Source organism: Nannobrachium achirus (genome assembly GCF_963921795.1).
Source record: "Nannobrachium achirus genome assembly, chromosome: 11".
Taxonomy (NCBI): Eukaryota; Metazoa; Chordata; class Actinopteri; order Myctophiformes; family Myctophidae; genus Nannobrachium; species Nannobrachium achirus.
The window spans coordinates 13,109,835-13,137,794 of NC_137820.1; the positions used below are offsets into that span (position 1 = coordinate 13,109,835).

The 27,960-nt window shown below is 43.3% G+C and overlaps 1 protein-coding gene across 1 annotated transcript; it reads left to right on the forward strand.

Annotated features, from left to right (window-relative positions):
* Positions 1 to 101: 101 nt before the first annotated feature.
* spire2 (spire-type actin nucleation factor 2) lies at positions 102 to 27,782 on the forward strand (the record flags this gene model as incomplete). The annotated part of the gene is made up of 15 exons (XM_080736862.1): positions 102 to 384; positions 7,262 to 7,305; positions 7,906 to 8,286; positions 8,562 to 8,642; positions 8,738 to 8,902; positions 10,866 to 10,952; positions 11,267 to 11,384; positions 14,859 to 15,025; positions 15,187 to 15,412; positions 18,710 to 18,837; positions 21,751 to 21,888; positions 22,191 to 22,258; positions 22,623 to 22,650; positions 24,467 to 24,567; positions 27,371 to 27,782. 15 exons carry the CDS (start codon positions 102 to 104, stop codon positions 27,780 to 27,782), a joined length of 2,427 nt encoding a protein of 808 aa, XP_080592988.1.
* Positions 27,783 to 27,960: the final 178 nt, after the last annotated feature.

Consider the following 27,960-nt stretch of genomic DNA (forward strand, 5'->3'; position numbering starts at 1 on the left):
GTGAAACAGCGATACGGTAAGACATCAGGGCCGGTCGGGAGTCAGCGGACAATGGCCACAGTGCCTTCGGATTGAAGAATGGGTTCCAGGGCGTCGCAGCCATGGCTAGATCAACAAATAGAAGCGTCAAGGACGGGGATTCACGGGTGTCCGTTCCTGCAGACCGAGTAGAGGCCCGAGACCTCAGCGACCCCCGGGAACTGTCTCTGGAAGAGGTGCTGAAATCCTACGACCAGCCCATAAACGAGGAGCAAGCATGGGCGGTGTGCTACCAGTGCTGCAGCGGACTGAGGGTGCCGCGCCCGCCGGCCGCCAGGGTCTGCCGGGTGGAGGACCCGTCCTCCATCCACCTCCACAGAGACGGCACTGTGTCCTTACACAATGGTAAGACTTATCTGTTTTAGACTAGAACAGGATGTAATTTCTCCCCAACTTCTTAATAGTTCATAGGCCTATGTGTTATTCTGTCCTCAGGCACCGACGTGCCTATGTAATTCATTCACTCATTCATAGTTAAATCATACAGCTGAGCCTATTTGATTCGTGAATTTAATAATTCATTGTAGGCTGTTAGACTATTACCTACTTATGTTTTTGATTGATTTCTCCCACTTAACGATTTGTCGCACTCCGGACAGGTACAGGCCTGGGACTTGGATTAGGCTATGTCAGTAACTGATTAATTATTCATAGACAACGGCTTTCCTCTCGGTTCTGGTCAGCGTTTAGTCCTACAGTAAGAGGAAGCTCGTATAGTAGGATTATTTATACGCAATCTTGATCCTGAAAATACCTGCATAATATATATGCCCCCAGCAGCCTAGCCTACTCATGCGGGCTAGGGCCAGAATAACCCGTTTCAACGTAGCTGCCTAATGGACGGTCAAACTTGATTTAGCTGCTGGTTGTTAGACTAAAGTGCAGAAGAAGCGCAAAACGGCGAAAATATGGGAGGAAGATGGCCCACAACAATCAAAGAGCATAAGTTATTGAAGTAGAGCAAGTGGCCTGCCCTGGACACATTCCAGTTATGAAGCGTTTGTGTATTGTTTGGGTAAAGCTGTTAAAATGAGAGCAATAACTCAAGTTTTATTGCAGTGTCCCATAGATACAAGAGCCGAGGCTATTATGATGTTTATAACCCATCAAGTGGGCTTTGGTTCCCTTTGGTTACTATCTGATGACCATAATAAAAGCAGAGTTAGCAGACCATGCTCATTACACCACTATCATGATTTGTACTGTATACTACAAAAAATCAAACCTCGGTTCGAAGTGAAGCGGTGGACAGATAAAACCTCTATTCTGAATGTATTTGTGGCTTACTACATTTTTTAAACCCTGAAGGCCAAATTATCATGCGAAGCTTGACCAATCCTCAAAGTATCCATTCATCGAACGGGGAGGGACATCGACATTTTGCTTTTTGAAAAAGCCTATTCATTCTGGACTGATATTTTACACGTACGGGCATAGCCGTGGGAACTAATTTGAGGCAGGAGGGGCTGTCGTCACGCACAAAAATTGCGGTTATTTGCGGATTTTAATTGTGTTTTATAACCTTTTTTGCATGTTTTATTCGGGTTTCCGCGGTTTATTTTTTAGCTAAATGTAACACAATTGGGAACTGCACACTAAACTTTCCCTTTGCCTCTCCAAACGGGCTGTGGACAGTGCGGAGACATATAAAAAATGCGCACACAGTGGCCATATGCCACTGATCTGATTGCAGCCAGCAGGATATTATTAGATGCTATATTGTCCGCCGCATCGGTCCAGACCCCAGTGTTAGGAAACAGCTGGTCAACTTCTGGTACACCATAGCCATTAGCCACTAGCTAGCCCAAACATTAGCCTAGCCAGGCAGCACAGCAGCATAACATAGCATTCATCATTACAAGTCTTTAGCCACGACTCACCAGTGAGGACGCCAGGGCTAGCAGAGGGCGATGTGTAATGCCTTCATAGCCTAGGTTGTGTTGTCTTGGTGTTCTGTATATTCCTTTTATGCCCGTATTGTTATAATTCACCCGAGTCCATGACGCATATGTTACGCACGGAGAGACAGACGCTTAGACAAGTTAAAAGGGAAGTCCTTTGAAAGCCATTTCCTGTCTAAACAGTGCCCAGAAGCACATTTCAAAACAAGAGCCTTTCTTTTGTTTTTTGTCTATACAATCGATCATTCAACACATGTTTATTTTGAAATTGTACTGGAAATAGAAGTAGCCAATAGCTCCTACTTCACGCCACTGATGTCAGAGCCTCTACTTGCCGATCGGCAATATTTTTCCCCCAACCCCCCTTTAGGGGGTGCGGTGGGGGGTGCGGTGGGACGTGGGGGAGGGGGTGCGGCCGCACCCCCAGCACCCCTACTTCCCTCGGCACTGCGTACGGGACAGGAAAAACCTGTTCATTCTGGCCTGGAGTGACCATATATGGACATAAGGTAACATACTTTGTGTTTTTGAAAAACCCTGTTCATTCTGGACTGAGATCACCATATATGGTAATTAAACGGACATTCTGTGGGACAGGAAAAACCTGTTCATTCTGGCCTGGAGTGACCATATATGGACATAAGGTAACATACTTTGTGTTTTTGAAAAACCCTGTTCATTCTGGACTGAGATCACCATATATGGTAATTAAACGGACATTCTGTATTTGAAAAAGCCTGTTCATTCTGGACTGAAATGACCATATATGGGCGTGATACACACAAAGCCATTCATTGGAAGCGGTTTTCACCGCTTCAAAAATGTTTGTTATAGGCAGCCATAGGTAGACTACTGTATGTTGTTCATATAGTTATTCTTCCTGCATTGGTAATGTAGGTATGGTCAACAAGAGGACAATTTACTGCCTTTTAGTGACCATTGAACCTGAACCTGATATCAGCAGAGGATTCTGGATGTTTTCACATTTTAAATGTTTTTATTTGTATTATTTTATTTTAGATGTTTAACTGTCAAGTACTGTTAGATATACAGGGTTCCCACGGTCATGAAATTCCTGGAAATATTTTGAATAAAAAAATTAAAAAATACAGTACTGGAAAAGTTTTGGAATTCACCAAGGGTCCTGGAAGGTCCTGGAAAAAATAGCTATGCATTGTCTTTGGTTATTGATTTTGTTAATACCTCTGAAATGTCAAATTAAACATGGGCCAAATTGTCAAATATTAGAGGCGTTGTGAGCATGTAGATCTGCTATTTTCACAATAGAACAGTGTTATACAAAATTCCTCAACTCTTAGTGCTCGTCAGGGTGCCGGGTTCCCAGTTAAAATATGATTATTTCGGGGGTCACGGCCTGAAAGGGTTGAGAACCACTGGCATACACTACCTGTCTTTGGGCATTGCGCATAGGAGTAAGCGAGCTGTTATTGAGCTGAATTATTGTTATATAGTCCTGGAAATTGTTAAATATTCTGGAGAAGTTTTGGAAAAGTTTTGGAAATTAATTGGTAAAAATGTGTGGGAACCCTGGATATAGTGGGCTATTAAGATTGTTCTGTCTGTCTAGTATGAGATGACTCTGATTACATGTCATTTAAAGTCTAGGAGTCACTCACTGGTAAGCTAGACTTTTGCCACATTTCATTCAATGTCCATTTGAAACATTGATTGAGCAAGGACCTCCAACTGAGGCCTAATTTGTACTTCAGCAAAAAGTTGTGTGGCTGACTAAATGTGCTCCCTCATATAGCCACCTTTAAAAGGTGACCAAGCGCTACCTTCTGTTATTAGATAAGCCTGCCCAGAGACAATGATTAAACAATCTGTCTCATTGAAATACCAACACTGTATTGTATACAACACTTTCCTACAAATTCATAACTTTTACTTGCTCAATAGAAAGCTCAAACAAGCTCGATTGCGGACATACTGGAAGTCTAAGGCTCTGATTTCTTCAACAATGAGCTGTGGAATGTGTTGTCCTGCATTCAAGACAGAGGATTATTCAGCTGGACAGTGGAGAATTACTGAATTACTTCTCTTCACATTTCTTGAGAGATAATCTGCATTCTGCAAGGTCACCCATCCTTAGGGGAGATGAATATGTGAACCAACAACAGCTTGGCTCAAATTAATTATATACCGGTATCATTTTTTGTGTCTAAAAGCTGCACCTCTGTGTTAAGCATAATTTAGTTTTTGTCACGCGACACTGGCAGATGTTGAAGTATGAATTAGGCTTTACACAGATCGTTATTTTCCCTTGTGTTTACCAGCCAGTAACCGTGGGAAACGGCAAAGTGTTGTTGGTTCCGTGACCCTGTGCCCATTATTCCAACCCATCCAACAGGTTCAGAGGGGGCTCATGTTATCATGGTGCCCCCGTTCCGAGGACACATGAATAGAGGACGTCTTCACTCCCTCAGGAGTCGGGACGCAGACCCGAGAGTTATGTTACTGCTCTCTCCTTCAGTGTCTTTTGTTGTACATCAAACCTGCGTTTCTATTCAGCCAAGGAACAGTGCACGGCTCTGTGTTTGTCTCTGTGGTGGTGAGCCCTGGTCTCAGCACTTTGTTGTTGACAGGAAAAGATGCAGTGACAGATTGAACCTTCTGCCCACCCCATGCCAGCCAGGGCCTTTCCCTATCCCTCTAGTTCTCCCTCTTTCTTTCTTGCCTCTACTCTTTTGCTCCCAACAATCTGTCTATATACTGTACATCAGGGTTCCACAATTAGTTTTCCCCAAGGGCCGAAATTATGTCTAGGGTACCAAGCCGAGGGCCACAACATTGCAGGGGGGCGACGGTGGCGTTCCCGCTACTCCAGGGACAGTTCAGATATCGTCGTTGTCGGGTGAAAATCTTGTATGTCCAAAACCGTTCGTTTTGCATGTATCATTTTGAAAAATTATTTAAACTAGTGAAAACAGCCGATCTACAAGCACACAACGCCTCGCACCGCGAGGCATTGTGTGCTTGTAGATCTGCTGTTTTCACTACTTATGTAGTGAAAACGGCCTTGTATGATTTGGGAAAGAGCGTACAAATTTGGAGATACGAGATTTCCACCCGACAACGACGATATACTAGTGTTGTTGCTGCTCTTATACCACCATTATTACTGGGGTTGGTGTGGGCCAGACAGTAGCCCCCCGCGGGCCGCAAATGGCCCGCGGGCCGCCTATTGGGGAACCTTACTGTACATTATATCTAGTCTTATTCCCCCCTGACCTCCATAGCCCACCCATACCTAAATCTCTCTCTCTCTCTCTCTCTCTCTCTCTCTCTCTCTCTCTCTCTCTCTCTCTCTCTCTCTCTCTCTCTCTCTCTCTGGGTACAGCCACACATCTCGTGACTGATGCATTGACCCCCATCCATTCCCGTCTCTCTCCTCCTTCCATTTTCTGGTTCCTCTTCCTCTGCAGTGAGAGCTGCTGAACATGTAGTTTCAGGCCTCCTGGGTGTCATCGCTGACATCTGAGCTTGGAGCCAGCTCTTTTTTTTAACATGCTCCCCTCACACTGAGCTAAAACATATTGTCGTTTGGCTGAGTTGTGACTGCAGGACATAGGGGTACGAAATGTGATTTATTGACTCCAGAATGGAAATCCGAGATGGGGTGGGGGGCGCCTCACCGCCTCTCTCAGAGTCATAAAGTGAGCAGGGGTGGTTAATGGTGGTGGAAACGTCAGCAGTGGTTACTGTCAGCAGATTTGGCCGTGAATCATGTCCAATCGCAGTTTAAAGAGGTGGTGCCATAGTTTTGTACTTTTTATGTTTTGTATGTGCCTATTAGGGCATTCACCAAATATTCGAATATTCGAACATTCGAATATCAAAGTCACTATTTGACGTTGTTCACCGAAGTCGAATATTCGCTTATTTTATTTTATTTTATCTTTAAAAAATATATAGTTTATAAAGCTTGGCTAGACAGGAAGTCATAAGAATGAGTTGTCAATGCCCCTGGTGGATGAATTTGTTAATGCTCTATACCAGGGGTTCTCAAACCTTTTTAGGCCGTGACCCCCAAAATAAACATATTTGAACTGGGGACCCCCACCCTGACAAGCACTTGGAATTGTAGGTATTACATTTAATGTGACTGTTCTGCAGATGAATATTGTGAAAATAGTTGCGAGGCGTTGTGAGCATGTAGATCGGCTATTCTCACACTTAATATTTGACAGTTCCTGTCGAATATTCGACTATTCGAATACTTAGAGGTTGAATAATTCGAATACTAAAAATCACTATATGGAGTTAACATTACTCTAATAAACCACCGGGTGGGGTTATAATGTGCAAATTTGCCTTCCCTGTGTGTTTTTGGTTTCTGCCTGAAAGCTGAAAGCCATTAAGGGCCAGATCGAAAAACACAGATTTAATGACATCGTAAAATCATCCCCTCCCCTTTTACCATACACCCAACACTGTGGGTGTGGCTAACTTCAGCTGGGTCACCACCCACCTGATAACCACAAGTAGTAACGGCTGCAGCCTGCGGGAAGGCGTCTGCGAGTCTGCAGACCTGGCGTCTGCGAGTCTGCAGACCTGTTTGCAGACCCAGCACTGCAGACCCAGGTCAACCTCTCTACTGCTCCCAGTGGCAGCCAGGCGGAGCCGCTCGATTGTCCACGACATTGCAAGCGGCGCGAAGGCCAGCGGACCTTGGTCCTGCTCTTCGCCCCCGAGCGCCGCAGGCGCGAGTGGCCGCGAAGAGCGGGCCAGGGCCGCGCGGCCGGCGGAGCGCCGCGCGAGTTACGAAGCCGTGGTGAATGCAATCGTTCTATTTATGCCCAGGCCGTAAGGCCTGGGCAAGCCCACGATAAACATCAGCATTGATGGCTGAATGGATAGCGTCGCCGACTTGAGTGCCAGAGATCACTAGATCGAATCTCACCGTCGCCCCACGACGCCCTGTCCAAGTCACTAAGTAGTATGGGGTCTGCAGGTCTGCAGACCCGGGTCTGCAGACGCGGGTCTGCAGGGTGCGGTGCAGACTTCCCGCAGGCTGCAGCGGTTAGCTTCTCGATAACCAGGCAAACCTAATGCACTGGTAGGTGTGGCCACATAAAAACATATTTTTAACACTTTCTGTACACTTTTCCGGAAGAAATCTTCCTCCTAGTATAATCATAATACCTGATCATCGGAAAAAATCATGGCACCCCATCTTTAAGTATATACTATATATATTATGTTGTTTTTCCTGTTTTTATAGTAAAAAAAGTACTACTGCAAGACAGTACTAGTACATGTACATACTGATGAGCTGCCCCTCTACCTCATTTCTGTAGATGACTCCGATGGACCTCCCCTTCCACCCACTGCAGAGTCTCAAGTAAGTTTCTTTGTCTTCGAGTTAAGTTATATTTATTTATACCAGTCATATTAGTTTTCTTGGAAGAGTAATTGGCCTAAAAGGAGACACCCAAGTTAAAAGTTTCATATATACTTTTGTGTTTTCTAAAGTGATTCAAAGTGGGGCGCCAGAGTGGCGGAAAGGTACTGTAAAGTTCCCGCCCACCTCTGTGTAGACCGGGTTTCGAATCCTCTACGCCCACAGTGCTGCCGGCTTGACTGGGCGTTCCAATGAACACAATTCTCAGTGTTCACGGGTGGGAAGCCAGGTGGGGAGGAAGTTCTCTGTCGCTGGTCAGAGCGCCTGTTCAGCAGGGAGCGGAACTGAGAAGAATAGCGTGTTCCTCCTGGTGAAACTTCTCACTATCAGGTGAAAAGAGGCAGCTGGCGGCATCACATGTATTGGAGGAGAGACATGGTTGTCTATATCCTCCTCAAGAGCAACAAGTAGGGATCAGCAGTGACTCTATGGGGGAATTTGGAATTGGCATGACTAAATTAGGAGAAAATGAAGAATAACAATGGGGGAAAAAAAGTAATGTAAAAGTCATTAATGGTTAGCGTTTCATCATCCATCCAGCTGGTGCAGTCCCTGGGTGTGACCATCTACCGGGCCCTCGACTGGGGTCTGGATGAAAGTGAGGAGCGGGAGTTGGGCCCGCAACTGGAGCACCTCATTGAACGCATGACAGGAGGAGGTGACCAGAGTCTAGGAGCGACAGCCGGCAACGGAACATCCGATGAGGGCTACAGTGGGCAAGAGGAGGAGGAGGAGGAAGGCGATGAGGAGGAGGGAGTTGTGAGACCAGTGTGCACGCTTCGACAGGTGATGGTGCTGTGTGCGTCTCGGCTGGCGAACCAGGCCCTGGCTCCGGAGCACTACCAGGCGGTCTGCAGGGCTCTGTTTGTAGAGACTCTGGAGTTGCAGACGTTCCTCAATAAGATCAAAGACGCCAAGGAGGTTTGTTGGTGTATTAGAGCTGTGAATGTTCTGCTATCTCACGATTCGATTAAGATTCTTGGGGTCATGATTGGATTAAAGTGATTTTCAAAATGTGATTCTCATTTAAAAATCGCACCAGTGCGAAGTGAGTGGTACTCGTGACATTAGTTATTTCCATACATGGAGATCTGGGGCCTGGCCTCATACAAACAAACACACATACATACATACATCCTTTTTATTTTTTCTGATATTGTTTTCAGTCACATGTTATAGACTTGTCTCATTTTCAGATGCTGAAGAAGATTAGAAAGGAAGAATCTAAGGAAGACCGAGCCACAGCTGAGCTTGACGCATTGAAACACACAGACTGGGTGAGACAGAACGACATCATGAAATTGTACCTACAATATGCTAATAAGGAAAGAAAAGCAGAGTTGTATGACAAAGTGTGCATTGGCCCTTGAAGGCACGGCTTTGGGTGGCGCTAATGAAGGAGCTGAGACAGGGAGTGAAACTAAAGAAGGTGCAGGAGCAGCCTTTCAACCCACTGCCGACCGAATTCAGCCTCACACCTTTTGAGATGCTCATGCAAGACATACGATCACGGAAGTACCAACTGCGCAAAGTCATGGTGAGAAGAACCCACATTCAAAGTCCTGTAATGGTAGTAAGTAAGGGAACTAACTAACTACCCTTGTTTGCTGACATTTTAGCCTAAATTCACCCTTTGTTAGCCTCCTGGTTGGTCCCTGACTGACCAACCAGCAGGCTCTATCAGCATTGTCCCTCCCTGGTTCCGCCTTTTTTATGTTGAATTAGCTAAAACATATTTTTTGGAGAAATAAAAACATTTAAAAACATGCTGATTCACTATGCTGCCACTGAGCAGCTCCAATTGACTGAAACAAAGTTTGAAATTAGAATTGAGCACACAGAATAACAATATGAAGCAACTGAATTAACATGGCAGTGGATGGAATGTCCCACTGAATGTCCCTCCAAGTCAAAGCAACCAATGGGTGTGGAGAGGGGCAGGACAATGGGCGGGACTTGACAAAGGGTGAATTGTAAATTGCAATATGTGAAATTGTGGGCAATTTGTTATGGAGGGATAATCAGTGGTATGGTATACTTACTGTATCTCTATGTGAATTCCTAATATGAAATGTTCATGTGCAATTATCCTGTTGTCTAACACGTCATGGTTAAGCGGATCCATGCTCAAGTTCCCTCAGCCCTATGTTCCCTCAATGTTAACCACTATATACCTAACCCTAACCTAAACCCTAACCCAAACCTCAGTGAGGGAACATAGGGCAGAGGGAGCTTGAGCATGACCCCGGTTAAGCTACATTTAGGGAGAACAACCCCTCATTTATTTTGAGCATTTCAATAGTTGATGCACGATAATATTTGGGAACCAGTGAACATAACATTACCAGAAATTCCCCAGTAATAATAATCTTGTCTGTATAGGTCTTTCTGATTCAATTCAATTAATGAATACATCCATAGTCCTATAAGTTAACAATAACTCAGTCCCAGAGTAATGTATTCTACATATATATTATTATTTTACATATTCTGTCAGAGGAGAATTTTAATTTGAACTAAGACTGGATAAAGTTAGTTGTATTTTGCTCTTTGTGTAGTAATTCAATGGCTTTCAGCACCTTAGCTTGGATGGTTACAGCTGTTAACATATTCAACAGCAATTCTCTTGGCAACGTGTTCTGTTGTGCTCAGCTGCCTCTGAGCACAACTAACCTTAGCTAATACAAACAAAGCTGTACTCCAGGTAGACAACCACCCTGCATGTTCACAAGCCAGAGCCCATAGATGTGTACTCCACTCACTACATACCTTGGAAGGATGATTGCTCTGGGACTTGCTAGTTAATTGTTATGCCAACCGAGGATAGACTACATTCCATAACCTGGAGGATGTTTGCTCCGAGATAGGCAGAGACCAATGCTGTAATTTCATCACTCAGTCAATCAAAAACATACATCAGTGTCTCTTGGGCTGGCCTGCCGGTCCAGACAAACTATCTAGGGCTAGGCTTGAGCTTGGTACATTGACGTAAGCAACACAGCTGCAGCTAATAAATGTAATAATAATGGTGTTTGTTAGAGCAGCGATGCGTTCATTACTGAGAAATAAAAGCCGACAGGGTGGTGCAGAATCAATAATGACCACCTCACTGTTCATTATCCCACTTATTGCTCATCTACATAAAGAAATCTGTACTATGATACACAAATACATTTTATTGATTTAGATGGCCCCATTTTGGGTTGCTGTGTGACCCAAAATGTTTGGGAAACTGTCTTATTGTGTCTAGAATATTGCATCCTGTACCAATTTGGATTGCAAAGCACTAAAGTGCCTATCATTTTAATTTAATGTGCCTTACAGGCAAGTAAAAGAGTAACTACAGCATACGTGTGATTTAGTGTCACCTTGAACGCCATAACTCTAAGAAAACAGGTGCTGGTTTCATAGCTAAGCAGCCTGTACTAATAGCAATAGTTTGCAGACAGACAGTTGCAGATAGAAATTCTGAGTGTCATCTGCCCTCTTATCTTTCTCAGGTAGATGGTGATATCCCTACCACAGTGAAGAGGAGTGCCCATGAATTAATCCTGGATTTCATTCGATCTCGACCTCCACTCAAACCAGTGAGTGGTCTTGGCTTGAAGTATTCAATTAAACTTGAATTGTACTAGCTGCCCCTTTCTATTTCGAGTATCTACCAAAATGTTGTTCATTGGATATCAACCCCTGTTTTTGCAATATAAATGGAAATATCACCATAATATAACTTGCTATTGGGGGAATATTTGGAGTATCATTTATTATTATCGTCATTATTATTATATTTTTCTCCAAACATAATTTAAAACAGTATGAAACAGCTTCCCCTCCCTCTCACGTCTTTACCTATCAGACCTTTCAGGATGACTAAAGCTGTGTTATTATTTTCTCCTCATAGGTTTCAGAACGAAGCCTACCCCCTCCTCCTCAGGTGCAGCAATCTCTCCATGAACAAGTTCTGGCCGGGATCAAGAGGGAAAGAAAGCTAAGGCCTGTGCTCATCCCTAGCTCCAGACGTAAGTGCGGCATTATGGGGCTGTTAAGTCTGACATCATTTTGTAGGCAGAGGAGAACTTTTGGGGCCAAAAGGCCCCAGCGCCCGTGAATCTTTTTACTATTTTTACTATTTACACATTTTTCTTCTCTTTGTTGTTGAAAGGAAAGTGGTAGAATTATACTTTAGTCGTTATTTTTGTCTCGGATCTGTTGAAATAGCGAGGGACAGATATTTATAATAAATCTGCTTGGAGGTCTGACTACAAAATGATGTCACGGCTTAAAAGCCCCATTGTGACAATGCATTGTTCCCACGTGTCCCTAATTAAATTATCCATGTGTGGGGCACCAGATGCTAAATTGTCTGACAATCATTTATAGTAATAGTTATAGTACGTTTTGTGCATTATCCACAATAACGCCTTTTATAGTAATGGTTATAGTAAGTTTTGTGCATTATCCACAATAACGCCTTATCTACTTTATAAAGTTCAAGTTGCACATCTGTAGATATGTGGCAGGCGAGGAGAGGGAGAGAGGAGAGAATCAGAATCGGCTATATTAGTTAAGAAGTGGGTGAAATTGATTTTTGGGCAAGGGGGAAAAGGAGATCAAGCAAGGAAAAACAAAACAAATATCTACATATTTACACATAGTACCTGAGATACAATATAAAGGTGTGTGTGTGTGTGAGCATAGCAGCAGATGTATACTGTGCATGATATACTTACTTTATGGACGTTAGTTAAGGTGCTAGAAAAAAAAAACATCAGTGTTGTACATGGGATTAAGGTGCAAAATGTTGTGATGATCTCATAATCCACATAAAGTAGACTGACGCTGGTATAATCCGCAAGTACTGTAGGTCCAGGAGGAAGAGCAAAGACAAAAAGTCAAGTCACTTGTCAATATAATCCACAGTAAGGTCCAAGGAAGAGCTAAATCTAAATCCAAGTCACTTGTTCCTGGTACAATCCAAGTAGGTAGGTACAAGGAAGAGCAAAGGTGCCTGACAAGGCTTATGCCTGGTTCAGCATACTGCGATAGCCCCCCTTGCCTGGCTGAGGTCGTTGTAGGGGTTTGAACAGTTTGTGACTTGGGTGGTGCTTGTCCTTGGATGATGCACTGGGCTTTGACAACACACCGCTTTTTGTACAGTTCCTGGATTGCGAGGAGCTTGCCTCCCATTATGCGCTCTGCCGATCGCACTACTCGCTGTAGGTTGATCTTTTCTCGGGCAGTGCAGTTCTCATACCAGGCTGTAACATAGCCTGATAGAACACCTTCAACTGAGCTATTGTAGTACAGAGACTGAAGATGCGGTCGTTGTCCTACTCCGAACTTCTTCAAGCAGTGAAGCCAGTACAGTCGCTGCTTTTCCCCCACGTGTGTGGTGTGTGTCTCCCATTTGAGCTCCTCCTCGATGTGTACTCCGAGGATCATGAACTCACTGACCCTTTCCACAGTAGCGCCATCGATGAGGATGGGCGCATGATTTCTCCGCAGCCTCCTGAAGTCCGCGATCAGCTCCTTGGTCTTGTCGACGTTAAGGGGCGAGGTTGTTCCCCCAGCACCAGAGTCCCAGTGAGTTGGTCTCATCTCTAAAGTCAGACTCGTCATTGTTGATGATTCGGCCCATCACTGTCGTGTCGTCCACATACTTTATGATGTGTCATACAGTATGTGTGCAGGGAGTTGAGGAGAGGGCTCAGCACGCATCCCTGGGGTGCTCCAGTGTTGAGGGTCAGGGGGTCAGATGAGATGCCGCCCATTCTCACCACCTGATGTCGGTTTGACAGGACGTATTGTATCCACTATCCAGTCGCACATGCTTGGGTGTATTTAGCCCCAGGTCTCAGAGCTTTGTGTCAAGGTTTGCTGGGACAATGGTGTTGATTGAGTGCTGAGGTGTAGTCCACAAACGGCATATGTACATATTTGTACTTCAGCAGCTTGTTGCCCATGTGCACAAGAACGGTGTGGAGAGCCATGGCAATAGTGGCATCGGTGGATCTGTTTTTGTAGTATTCTTTTTAACCAACGCAAAACCTGGGAGCGAGGGACTTCAAACTCTGCAAGCGCATCGCCGAAGTGTGGTACCCACTGCAGAGTCGTTCGGATATGCGTTTGTCCAGAACCGCCGATCCCACCAATATGCCCAGGGCATGGACTCACTAATCAGGGATCTTCATATATGGGCATGAAAGGGACAAGGACTGACGGATACAGAGATCTCCATATATGGTGTAGGGCAGGCAGTAGGGCTTTCACCAACTAGGCGACTAGTATAACCACTAGTCGACCTGGTTGGTACAAATGTATATTATACAGTATATTTCAAGCGAATCTTCATTATGAATGGAACATATTATCCAGTCACCTAATTTATCCATCATCCATCTGTAAATACCTAACTTCACCATAAATAACCGATTTTCAATAGAAAAACATGCTTTGTACGAGGATGGATGAATTAGGTTTACTCATGATGTATGACTCAGAACTTGGGCCATCCAGAGTAACTCTGGGACAGTAACAGAACCTTATTTACTCGCCCTCATAACCACATGACCCATACCAGTGTTTAGGAGACATATTTCTGCATACCTAAGTGTTTTGGAGAAAATGAACTTTACAGAGTGCCTGTGCTGCGTTTATGGTTTGTGTTTACAGTACAGAAGAGAGTCCGACCTGTGTGTGTGTGTGTGTGTGTGTGTGTGTGTGTGTGTGTGTGTGTGTGTGTGTGTGTGTGTGTGTGTGTGTGTGTGTGTGTGTGTGTGTGTGTGTGTGTGTGTGTGTGTGTGTGTGTGTGTGTGTGTGTGTGTGTGTGTGTGTGTGTGTGCGCGCGCGCGCGCGTGCGTAAAACTTTCTGCTCGACTCAGAACATGCTTTCAACTACCTAGAAAACAAATTGGATACTGAAAGTGATTAACACAGACATGGCTCAGAACAGTGAACTGTGCAATCTATACCATAGCCTATAATGGCCATACTAAATAGCTAAACCGCTTACTGTATGTTATGCATAGTTTGCTGAGGTTCTCCAATAGAGCCATAGTAGTACATGTGAAGTTGGTATCGTATTTCATACGTATTGACTGGCTATTTTCAGACCAAGAGGCAAGATCAATGTACTGTCTCTGCATACTAAAAGGATGCATTAAAACACATTACAAAACAGAAAAGAAGGAAGAACGAATGTGAAAAATGGCTTCTAATGAAGAATAAAATTCCTACTACTCCTGCTGAGTAGGAGTAGTAGGAATTTCAAGAACTTACTTATTATTGCTACCATTTAGTTTTTACATTTGATTTGTCTTGTTCGAGATAATGAAAGCCACTTTACAACATTGATAGAAATAAAAAAAAAGAAGAGGAGAAAATGACATAAATGACACGATTGTCACAAACAAAGATTAGCTAGTTTTGTAGCATCAGTACATCAGAATCATTTAGTTACTGTTGTTTAACTTTTTGGCCTCTCTCTCCTCCAGCATTTGGCTCTCTGCCCTGCCTTGCTCAGACTTGTCCTTGCAATGTCAAGTCTACTTCCTGCATTGACCTCTCTGCCGCCGAGTGTGGGTCCCGCCCCCCTTCCCGTCCTCGCATCCTCCTGAAAGCCCCTACTCTTGCCGAGATGGAGGAGATGGCCATATTTGAGGTGAGATCGAGGGACAGAGGGAGGGAATTAGAGAAAGACAGAAAAACATTGGCTCTTCTTCATCTCAACCCATCCTCTCTGCTTCTTCCTTCACTATTCTCCACCGATGTTGTGTAACCCAACACACACACACACACACACGCACACGCACACACACACAGGAAGAGGACTCCCCAGATGGTGTTGATCTACGTCGGATTGAGAGTTCCCCCACGCCGATCAAAAGGGACCGTTCCTTCTCTGAGCACGATGTCTTTGTGCTCCGAAGTCAGATGCACTCGTCGCTAATAGACACTAACCACCTAGGAGGGGCAGAAGTGAGACTGAGGACAGAGAGGCCCCGGTCCCGCACACTGACCGGAGCAGGGCCACCTCCTACGCACAGAGGTCAGTGTGTGTACGCACGCATAGACTTTCTTCTTTTTGACTGTGTTTTATTATTTTCAATATGAATCTATAAGTTAACAACAACTACTTTGCCTTCTGTCAGAAATTCTGAACAGAACATGTACTCTAGCCTAGCACAGCTTAACGATCCACCCATGTTAAAACAATGTGGGGATACTATACTGCAGTTAGTTAGCTGCATTATAGTCTGGCCAAGCCAGGCTACCTGTACTCTGTTGTGCTTTGTTTGTGCTGGTGGTAATATTAGTTCTTGACCAGCAGAGGGAGAAATTGCACTACAGCAGGTCTACCCGCTTGCATCTGAAGGTCTAAATACTTTTCATAATGTTCAAATTATGTTTAAAAGAATTACATTATTATGAACATGTGTGTATTTTACATAGAACAAAGTTAACTTGATATAATTCTATTGAAGATGTGTTTCTGACAGACAACCACTGGCTGCCTCTTAATCCTGAATCATACAGTATTTGTTCTTGGTAGATTACTCAGAGCACTTTTGAATGATGAGAGCTGAAACTGTATAAAATAGAGCCATAATGTGTGTCAATCCACCGTCTATAAACTGCTTAAGACACTTTGTTGCAGAGTTTGAGAAGCACTACATCTGATGCAATTAACAATTTTAACAATTTAAAATGATTTAAAATAGAAAGATGTGCTGACAAAAGACACACACACACACACACACACACACACACACACACACACACACACACACACACACACACACACACACACACACACACACACACACACACACACACACTGTAAAGGGGGTCCAGAGTTAGGGGTTTCAACTTTATGCTGTACATTCATGTGTGACATGCATTTGCATGTTTACTGGTTTTTGGTTTCATTTTTGGAAGCGTTTGAAACTATTTTCAAAATTGCTTTTTACATTTTAAAAAATTGCTAATATAGCCAATCTACAAGATCACAGAGATCGGCTACTTTCTCCGCTTGAAAAGTATGAAATGGGGCTTAAGTGGAAGGAAATGCAAAGCTGAGCTTCTCCCCTTGACTTCAATATATAGCAGGTAGGGTTACACCCCGCCTTTCCGAAACACCGCTATTCCGAACGTTGACTTCTAACCCTAACCCTACCCCTACCCCTAACCCTAACCCTAACCCTTACCCTAACCCTAACCCTAACTAACCCTAACCCTACCCCTAACCCTACCCCTACCCCTAACCCTAACCCTAACCCTAAACCTAACCCTAACCCTGCTTCGGAATAGCGGTGTTTCGGAATGGCGGACCGTTGCCAGCAGGTAGTTCCGACCAAGCAATCTGTTTTGTTGAAATAGGTTCTCTACCCGTGCATGACGGCTCACCTAGAATGAGACTAATCAAAATACAAAGCAGACCAGTCTCGGCGGAGCAGAGTGGCTAGGCTAGCAGTTTGCATGGGACGTGTGCAGGGTCACGGGAAGGGTGGGCACAAAAACATTCTGGGCACTACTAGGGAAAACTGGGCACCTTAAAAGAGTGGGCACTAGGGATATCTGGGCAGCAAAACAGAGTGGGCACCAGACCTCCCCATCCAAAACATTTTCAGGTTAAGATTAGGAATAGTTCTGTGAGGTTCGGGTTAGGCATATTTTACTAGAAGGTGCCCAGTCTTCCGAGGTCTGTTGCCCACTCTGTATTGGCTCTCTTTGCCGTGTTCCTGACAACATCACTGTCGTGCGACTGCTAATAATCACGGTAAAGCACACCCTCTTAAGCAATGTGTCATTACAAGCAAAATTGCCTACACAACAGCAATGGCTTGATAAACATGGTGGTTTATTACTGTAGTTCATCACTGGTGTGATTATGGTGTAACTCTGTCACACCATAACCATCTAATCCCAGAATGTAAGCCTGTAAACGAACCTGCATGCTGTTTTCAACAGCTGATCCAAATTATATGTGCTGATGAGTGTTACCGGCTAGTTGTAGTCGATCTCTCAGATGGGTTACTTTCCATTAAAAGAGTTGAATTGGCATCTTCCATTTGCAGGATTGAAGAGGCACCCAATCTCAACTGTGTGTGGTCTTTTTGGACTTGCATAATTTAGATCCCCCTGCCTGCCCCCCTCACCGCCACCACCACTACCTCACCACCTCCTACAGTGCACTTCTGGTTAATTTCTTATGGTCTCGATTGAGTTCTTCCTTTGAACGAGGCAGTGAGCAGGCCTCTTGCTGTGATCTGAGTTGCAGGCGTATATCAGAAGATGGGCTGACGCTCTCCTTTAAAACCAGATTAATAATGGAGTGCAGCATTAGTGTAGATGACTGAAGGCTCTGGGGTGAGATCTGAGATGCAGCCGGATAAAAAGAAGGTTATGCATGCACTTGGATTCAAAGCTTCCATCTGTTTGTTCTCTGGCCTCCACTTATTTGATTCCACTGTATCTTAAAGGGGAAGACCACCCATTTTCAATATTGAACTATGTCATTAATATACCTTAGAGGAGTTGTGTGGAAATAGAAAAAAGGTTCCCCCCCTTCTATGTTGCCTAGAACTGGAGGATTGATTTTGGGGTTTGTATTGTAAAGTACAATGTGTGATGTCATCACGTTGTACTTTACAATACAAACCCCAAAATCAATCCTCCAGTTCTAGGCAACACAGAAGGGGGGGAACTTTTTTTAAATTTCCACACAACTCCTCTAAGGTATATTGAAAATGGGTGGTCTTCCCCTTTAACCATTGCTTTCTTTATGTAGCTGGCTATCAGTGTTGTTTTGGACAACAATTTTTGATTTAGTTTTAGTCATAGTCTTTTGAATAAAATGTCATTTAGTTTTAGTCATAATTTTACTCACCTGAAAAGTTTTAGTTTTAGTCTAATTTTAGTCAACTAAATATCATAAGGTTTTAGTCAACTAAATCTTCAGTTGATTTAGTCAACTATTTAGTCAAGTATTTTGGCGGGCCTTGATGGCATCGTAATGACTTGGTTGCGTGCTGAAAATAGCAGATCTACAAGCTCACAACGCGTCAACCAAACATAAAATGACTCTCTTTTCCAGCAGTCCCTCCCTAACGTTTTAGTCTAGTTTTTTATTTTGTTGACGAAGTTGTCAATATATTTAGTCTTAGTTTCAGTCATCACAGCTTAGTTTTTTTTTTCTTTTTTTTTTTTCGTTTTCGCCAGTGAAAAAAACAGTCGCCAAACATTTTTAGTCATAGTTATAGTCGACGAAATCAACACTGCTGGCTATTTCTTTCTGTGTGCCTACTTTTTCTCTCTGACTCTCTGCCCCCATCTGCCCCTCCAGCCTCCCTCCCCGTTCATGGGTGGGTGCCCCCGTCCCCAGCTCGTCTGTCTTTAAGCTCAGTCAATGAGAACTCAGAGGGTTCTGAAACCACCTCCAGTTCCACAGCTAGCAACAAGCACCAATGGATGGTGAGTTAAAAAAAACATGTGATAAAGATGAACGGTACTTATTTTTATTGTTGCTTTGTCATATTCTACAGTTGTACTACAGTTCACAAACAGCCAGTAGGAGGTGAGTTCCCAATGGGTTCACCTGCCAGATTTCCAATGTGTTTTACAGTTTGGCAAACCGGATTTTCAAATGTGTGGTAAAAGTATTTTCACATATTTTTATACAACATAAAATACATCCTCAACCATGAATTCTGCGAAATCACTTTTCGATCTACGTTGTTTAGAAGCCCCTCAATTACAATTTGGGTCACACTGGACACTGCGTTTATGATTTGTGGAATTTCTCATGCTAAAAAGGCTCCTCCAGCAAACCAAAGCCAATCATATAAAGAAATCTGTCTTGATACTTCTTGATCAATGACCACATGAGTCCAAGGAGAATGTATACTGATTTGTGTGACTTTTTAGGCCATTTAGGCCTAGAATTATTGAATGCTTTAACCAGTGAAAAATAGCAGATATACAAGCTCACAGCGCGGCACCGAGTGCCGCGCTGCGAGCTTGTAGATCTGCTATTTTTGAAAAAGTCGTAAAACCAAAGCCAATCATATAAAGAAATCTGACTGATACTTCTTGATCAATGACCACATGAGTCCAGGGAGAATGTGTACTGATTTGTGTGAATTTTTGAGTATTTCTGAAGAAAATGCAAATATTTTGACAGGCGGAAATGTGTGTGGGAGTTGTGTCATGTATCCAAGCAATCATGGGGAATTTGTTTGATCTACGCAGACTATGCTTAAAGAGTTGTAAGCTAAATTGTGGCCTGCCACCATGAGGCTGATTTGAAAAATCGAACCTCTGTTCGAAGTGGAGCTCTGTGTGTGTGTGTGTGTGTGTGTGTGTGTGTGTGTGTGTGTGTGTGTGTGTGTGTGTGTGTGTGTTGCAGTTGATGCTCAGGGCAGGCTAGACTCAACAGCACCTCTCTGGTCACCCAGGGTTACTACATACAGGCTACATACAGACCCACAGACCCACCCACCCACCCACATACCCACATACCTACACACACGGCCACGTATAGGGTAGCTTGTGTTCCACACAGCTCCAAAAATGTGGGGTGGAGCTGGAGGTTCTTCCTTGGCCTACTGGGAGTGTGTGTGCAGTTTGCGATCCGTCCAGCGGTGCCCGAGATTAGCTGTTCATAGACACAAGAAAACATGAAAACATCATCCCCACCCCCAGCCGTTCCGGCCTGGCAGAGATTACAAAATGTCCAAATTATCACATTCTTTTTTCTTTTTTTAGAGACTATTTTGTTGACCAAAATATATCATAAGCTTTTTGCTACAAAACTCCTTTCCCATCCAAAAGGGTGCAGAGGTTTCACTGAGATTCTGCTCTATAAACCATGGAGGAAGTATTTTAACTGCTAGATTAACATACAAAAGTCATCTTCAATAGAACACTCATATATTATATGATTCTCCAACTATAAACTCAGTACTGCACTTTACTTCCATTCCTCAAAAAACTGAACTTCACCATTATAGGGCACTGAGTGCTGTGTCCTTGATGAAACGTTACTCTAAGGAAGTTGAACTCGAATAATGCAAGAGATTAAGATTACATCGGTACACCTCTGGCTTTTGCACTTCTTCACTGAAAGTTGGAAAGAGAGGCATAATGTTGATAATTACCTTATTTACAGCATCTAATCTGTTCTATACATCAAAGACTCCTAATTGGTGCGCAGCATGCACACACATTTTTACTGCTCCACATATTCCCTTTGGTTTTGGTTACCCACTGCTGCAGCTGATTTCCACTTTATTCTGACCTTTACTAATTACCAGCCTCTAGTCTTATGTCCTGGCTTCTGTAGAGATTTAAAAGGCAACATCACCCATGGGGGTGATTGACACATGAGACTATGAGAGCCCACATCGACCTTTACGAATGCACTTGTATTACCCTTGAAAGGAAAAGTTGTGTATTTATTCTATTACTAGAGGTTAGCGCCCGCTTCGCCCTTTTTATAGTAAGTGAAACCTGACCAATCATGGAAAATGGCCCTCTTATAGTCTGGTCAAAGTGTCACGTGAAGCTCATCAATCCACCAATCCTCAAGCTTATCGGACATATGCCCATCTATGCCCATGCTATGCTACGGGCATAGACGGCCCCTCTCATGTCCCTTATATACTGTATGCCTCAATATTATGACTTCACCCTTTTCATTAATATGAGGTTGCACTTATTGATGGTGACGTCACCAAGAATGCTGGTCCCTCATTGGCTTTTATGGTGATGATGATGGCGTCATCACCCGATTGATGACGTCACTCTGTGTTTTGTCAAGGGTTTTCCCATTGTGTGACGTAGAATTCCCTAATTTATAGTTCGATAATAGGACAGCAGCCTTTGGGCACTGGCATACTTGGGGTCATGCATAGCAGGAATGATACAAGTCGTTCCACTTACATTGGCTCTGCAGCACAAAGGACATGTGAAGCTCTGTCAATCGGTTAAGCCGACAGGTTGAGTTAGCCAATCAGAAATGTGTACTTGCTTAGTGGAACAAACGTGGCGCTACACACACACACACACACACACGCACGCTACGCACACACACACACACACACACACACACACACACACACACACACACACACACACACACACACACACACACACACACACACACACACACACACACACAGAATATATAGTGAGAGATGCCTGTTGTGAATGAATGCATGCCCCTCCAGCTATGCAATAACCATAATGCTGTACTCATTATCTTTGTGGTCAAGAAAGATGCTAACCATTTGACTGTTGGCAATTAGCAAGAGCCTCTATGATCTATCAAGTGAAACGTCTTGATTATAAGTTCTGACTCTCAGACGTTCTCTGTCTGTGTTTCAGGAGGAGTTTAGCCACCCCGTGGAAAGTCTTGCCTTAACGGTGGATGAAGTCATCAATGTGCGCCGAGTGCTGGTGAAAGCAGAGATGGAGAAGTACCTTCAGAACAAAGAGCTCTACAGTAACCTGAAGAGAGGCAAGGTAATGGACCTCAAGCATCCCGATTCATGGCCAATATCCATGTGTTATGATGATGTCATGATCAGTGACAGTGCAACTGGTCATGGCTTCTGAACCCTCTACAATACATCATGTCCCTCGTCTCAGGGTTCCAAATGGACACCTACATTTCCCTGTCCTTAAAAGGTTTAAGAACCTCTGCTCTACTGTGTGTGTGTGTGTGTGTGTGTGTGTGTGTGTGTGTGTGTGTGTGTGTGTGTGTGTGTGTGTGTGTGTGTGTGTGTGTGTGTGTGTGTGTGTGTGTGTGTGTGTTTTCCTTGCAGGTGTGTTGCTGTTGTAGAATCAAGTTCCCCCTGTTCTCTTGGCCATCAACCTGCTTACTATGTAAAAGGTATAAAAGATGCTCCTTTCACACTGTCGTTATCTTCGGCACTCAGCCTCCTGCATCACAGCTGTGCTGATATTCTGTAGTGTATAGCAGTGGTTCCCAACCTGTGGGTCGCGGCCTGAAAAGGTTGAGAACCTCCTGTGATGTTGCTTCATTCAGTGCAGAAAATTACATACTCTCGAATGCACATTCTGTGTTGAACAAAATGTCCAGACTAAAATGATAAAATAATATACCAATTTACAATTACCCACATTTTTTCTTGTTCTTTTGTTTCCAAAAGGCGAATATTTCATTTTGAATAAACCATTCATCCATTTATGTCCAATGCTGATGTTGGGTTTCATCCCTTTTATTCCCCCCACAGATCTGTCTGTGGGTCCTGCTGTGCAAAGGTAATTCGCATTATCAGTCTGTAGTCATGTTGTTGCATACCACGTTTATTTTTATTTTTTTAGTATGCTTGCAGTGCTCTGCGCTTGTTATTTTGAGTGACAAAGCCTGGACAAGAACTAGCATTTCCAAAATACTTTACTTTACAAGAGCTGAATAGAATACTTCACCTCCAAAATTGCTTTATTTCTATCAATTAATCACCCTTTTTAAAGCCTTTACTTCTGGGCTTAACAGGCGTATGCACAAACAATGTACATGCCTAGGCCAGCGTGTGCAGGTGAACTCAGCCCCACATGCTTACCCATTTAACACGGGTAGTGAAATAGCAGTGTTTTGGCAGTACTGTGTACATGACTGCATACAAGACACTTGGAATACATTGTGAGTTGTTTTGGAGTTTATAAATGTTTATAAAGGTTTTGCTCATGTCAATATTGGACCTCTTCTTTATTTTATTTTATTCATGAAGTACTCTCTTCGGTTTTAGATTCTTCATTCACCGTAAAAGGAATGACAAAAATAAACATTCTCCATGCATTCAAGGCTTTACAGGGTCATTTTGGGGGTGAAGTATTCCTTTAAAGGAGAATTCCAGTTTTTTTAGTTGGTGTTACTCCCTCCCCAAAAGAGTGCTCCAGATTGTTTTTCTTTTATTTATAACAGGCAATGATAATCCATTTCTTTCTATCGCTTTTTGGTAGACATCTGTCGTACACAATGAGACTGTTCACTCCACAGTGCCATTTCCCACAGGGCGCCGCCATTATGGTGTACAAGCCGCTGAATTTTGAACTCATGTTTGGAATTTCGTGACTTCTGGTGCACACTGTGTCCAATAGCATTCAGCAGTCTCGCGAGATGAAATTCTTAACGTGAGTTCAAAGTTCAGCGGATTGTACACAATAATGGCGGCGCCCTGTGGGAAATGGCACTATGGAGCGAATAGTCTCATTTTGACAGATATCTACCGGAAAGAAATATTTTCGAGTGATAGAAATAAACAGATTATCATTGTAACCATGAGCTCCTGTTTGGAGCTGTGGTCGGGTCAGGCAAATGGACAAGATTGCCTTGTTATGAAGAAGAAGAAATAAAACATCTGGACCACTCTTTTGGGGAGAGAATAACACCAACTAAAGGTAAGAAAACCTTCTAGGCCGGAATTCTCCTTTAATGAGGTATGTCAATATATTGAGTGTATTATTTGTTTCCATTGGCAGATATTTCTGTGAATGTTAATCATTTTGTTGATTTTGATTTGCTGCCTCAGTCCCCAGACCATGTGGATGTGTGGTTCTGTGCGGTGTAGGTTTGGGAACTGGCCTGCTAGAATGTTTGGGTTGCTGTTTGTTCTGAGTTGTGTGTGAAGGGGTGAGGGTGGGGGGTGGTGTGTTTGCCGTGTCCTGTACTGTGTGTGTCCTGTTGTGTGCTGTGTTACATAATTGTGGTTTGTGCGTATTAAATGGTACGGTATGTCCATTTGTTTTATTTTTTCATTCTGTGTCTTTGGATGCTTTTGTGCAATTTGTCTATGTTGTGTGCACTGTGATTATGGACTTACTGTGGGCTTGGTTTGTTTGTGGTCTAGTGTGGTGCTTGTAGTTTCTGCCTGTGTGACCCATTTGTTTCTGTGATGTAAATTTATCATTTGTGAGATGGTGTCATTTTAAATGTAGAAATATACTGCCCTTTCCTCTGTGCTTGCTGTCAGGTTTCCCATTCTCTGTTTACCTTTTGCTCTTCAATGCAATCTCTCCTTGGGCCCGGGTCACATTTCTGTCATGTTATTCTGCTCTCCCCTCCTCTGTGTCCCAGATGAAGATACCATCAAAGAAGATGGCCCATATCCCAGTCTACACAGTGGGCTTCCACAACAGTCCAAAGAGCAGCCACGGACGCAAAAGTGAAGTCTACAAGTAAGTCAGTGTTTTCTGCCCATGAATAGAGGGGAGAATACAAGGAATTCTAGGAAAGAGGATGGATTGAGCAAAGGACAGCTCCTGAGAACAATCCGTTGCTAGTTAAATCCAAGGGCAAATGCCACTCTAGGTTAAGAATGCAGGTTAAATCTATTTAAGTCCTCTCGTCCCTCCCCCCACCTAGCCACTGATTGCTCACCTAAGCGGAAGTGCTTTGCTTGCTTTAACCAATGGGAGATCTCCGACTCAAGCCAATCACTAGGCTCCATCATCGATTCTCTTCTTCCCTCTCTTTGCCACCTAGTGTAGTTCTATCTGTCTTTTGTTATGTAACGAGTGCAGGGCCTTGTCCAAGGCCTTTAAGCAGCCCTTATGTAATAATTACCCCAGGCATTTTTAATATCCTAGCTCCTTATGCTATGTGTGAGTGTATTGGGGATAGAGCTAGACCGATAAACATTATTGGTTTGGCAGATACAGTATATCTGCCATTATTAGACAAAAGAAATGTACGTCATCGCTCTGCAGCCGATTTATTTTAACCGATTTACACCTGGCGTCCCTAATTTGGGTATGTTGTCAAAGGCAAAAATATATATATTAAAATATGTTTCTCAAATAGAAACTTTCAAAGTTTTTCAAATAGTTCTCAAACATGTTTGCACTCATTGACAAAATATTGGTAAAAACATCAGCAATCGGGGGTCCAGTACTCAGGCATCGGACCCAAAAATCTGGCATCAGTCATGCTCTAGTGGGGGATGGGGGGACAAGGAGCAGTTCAAACTTCAAAGAGAGGGATAAATACACAAATGACACAAGTAGCAGGCTTTATTACAGTGAATGTTCATGTCATTTTAATTGGTGAAGACACCCTTCTCTACGTTACTCTCTGTGGCGTTAAGCTCATTATACTACTGCCATTGCCTTTTATATTTCATTTTATTTTATTATTTAGCTATTTATATTTCATTTTAACGCTGTAAATAAAATGTATGTGAATTATGCCAAATGATGGCCAATGTACAGTAGTTTTTTAACTCATTGACTGCCAAGGCCCGAGTTTCCCGAGTTATTACAGTAGTCCCAGGCTGCCACAGCCCGAGTTTCCCGAGTTGGAAGCCATTTTGAAAAAAAAAAAATTATAAAAAGAAATCTAAAAATGCCTCAAAAGTATTAGGCATGATCGCAATTGCGAAATTGCATGTTTAGCCCCATAACAAACACATCTTTCAAAATGTCAAAAATGGCTGTTTTGTCTGACTTTGAAGGCTTGTATCTCATGAATGAACGGATGAATGAACTCATGAATGAACGGATTTCCAAGCGGATTTTTTTGTTTGAAAGCTGTTAAAAAGTACTACACATATGGTGCATGATCTAGGCATGGGCGTGCACGATCCGTGCACTAAAAATTGATCCGTGCACTAGAAATTTAGGAAGGTGGCAGTGTTTGTTTTGTCTGACTTTGAAGGCTTCTATCTCATGAATGCCTGAACGGATTTCCAAGCGGATTCTTTTGTTTGAAAGCTGTTAAAAAGTACTACACATATGGTGCATATCCGTGCATATCCGTGCACAAAAAATTGATCCGTGCACTTGAAATTTAAGAACGTGGCATCCTGGTACTTGGCGGCCATCTTGAAAAGGGCATTCAATGAGTTAAAAGCAAAACAGCTGATGCCTTCATCAGATTTCAGAATAATTCATTTTGCACTTTGCAAAGGCAAAACTTGCAGAAAGATGAAAGTGCAGATAAAAAAAGAAAACTTAAAGGACAAAGTCACCCATTTTCAACCTATCTTTATATATAAAGCTACCAGTGACATCATCATTAGGCTTTTTTCCTTTATTTTCTCTTCTTTGTTTGTACAAAATGTCAACGTTTTCATTTAGATTTGTATTTATGCAAGAACAATGACTTCCATTATAACATGCTAACCTACCAGGAATAGAAATCCTGCTGTTTCTGCTTGGATTCGCCATATTATGGTACCATATTATAATTATAATGGTACCATATTATAATGAGCTTTAGTGAGGAACAACTATATAAACATGTGGTTGAAAATGGCCGAAGCCGTCCTTTAATGTGTTACACAGCTCTTCTCTTAACCTGTCATGACGTTTGTTTACAACAGGGGTAGGCAACCTTAGGCACGAGTGCCAACATTGGCACAGGGGAGGGTGATCACCGGCACACTGGCAGAAGTGAGAGAGAGGATTTTTTTATTTTAAAAACAAATCTTTTTTTAAACGTGGTCAATTAAATGAAGTTAAGATCATTTATCGCAAATTAAATCTTGCACAAAATTCTACATTCATTAAAACTCTGAACTCTGACTGGGGAGGGCGTCAGGGAGATAGATGGGTTATTGCTCTGGGAGTCTGGGTCTAATGATCGTTATAACAATGTCCTGCCAATCAAAATATGTTAAAATATCTGTCATTATTTGTTTCTTAAACGTGGTCAATTAAATGAAGTTAGCAATTTTATAGCAAATTACATCTTGCACATAATTCTACATTCATTAAAACTCTGAACTCTGACTGGGGAGGGAGTCGGGGAGATAGGTGGATTATTGCTCTGGGTCTAATGATCGTTATGTTCTGCCAATCAAAATATGTCAAAATATTTGTCATTAAAATTTATGTTGACATGGCACACTGACACTCGAGAAAATAAAAACATGGCTTGGCACTTCATTTCAAAAAGGTTGCCGACCCCTGGTTTACAATCTCCATTGAAAAGTACATTTTGACCCTGAACACTAATGCCACCTCCATCTCCCACCTGCAGGTCCCTGCGCTGCCTGACGCGCCGCTCCGTGGAGGAGGAGTTTCCCCACCTGTACGCGCACGGCTGCAGTCTGCGGGACGTGTGCGCCGACTGCACCAAGTTTGTCGTCGACGTCATTTCCTCCAGCCGCCGGAGCCTGGACATCCTCAACAACACTCCCAAGAGGGAGAGCAAAGCTGCTGCTGTTATCGAAGGACCACAGCCACACCACAAGACTGACCTTTTGCCACCTCCGCCTCAGTGCCCCCCCGTGTCTCACCCCACATCTCGCCCGCAGTCACACCATCAGGCCCAGTCCCGTTCCCCGTACCATGCACTTCACTCACAACAGCTTGTTTCGTCGGCTTCGTCTTCGCCACGGCTACCCACTTTCAAGACGAAGGACCATTTTAACTTTGAATTAGATGACTGATGACTGTTGATTTTAGCCCCTAAGCTCATATTCCCTTACTTGCTCAGCAGTGTCGCTCCCATGCTGCACTTGTGCTACTAAGCAGTTGTAAACGGCCTCCCCCCACCACCACCACCTTCACTCCCCAACCTGCAAGTGCCCCAGCATCCTTCCTTCCTCTCTTTCCCAGCTGAAATGC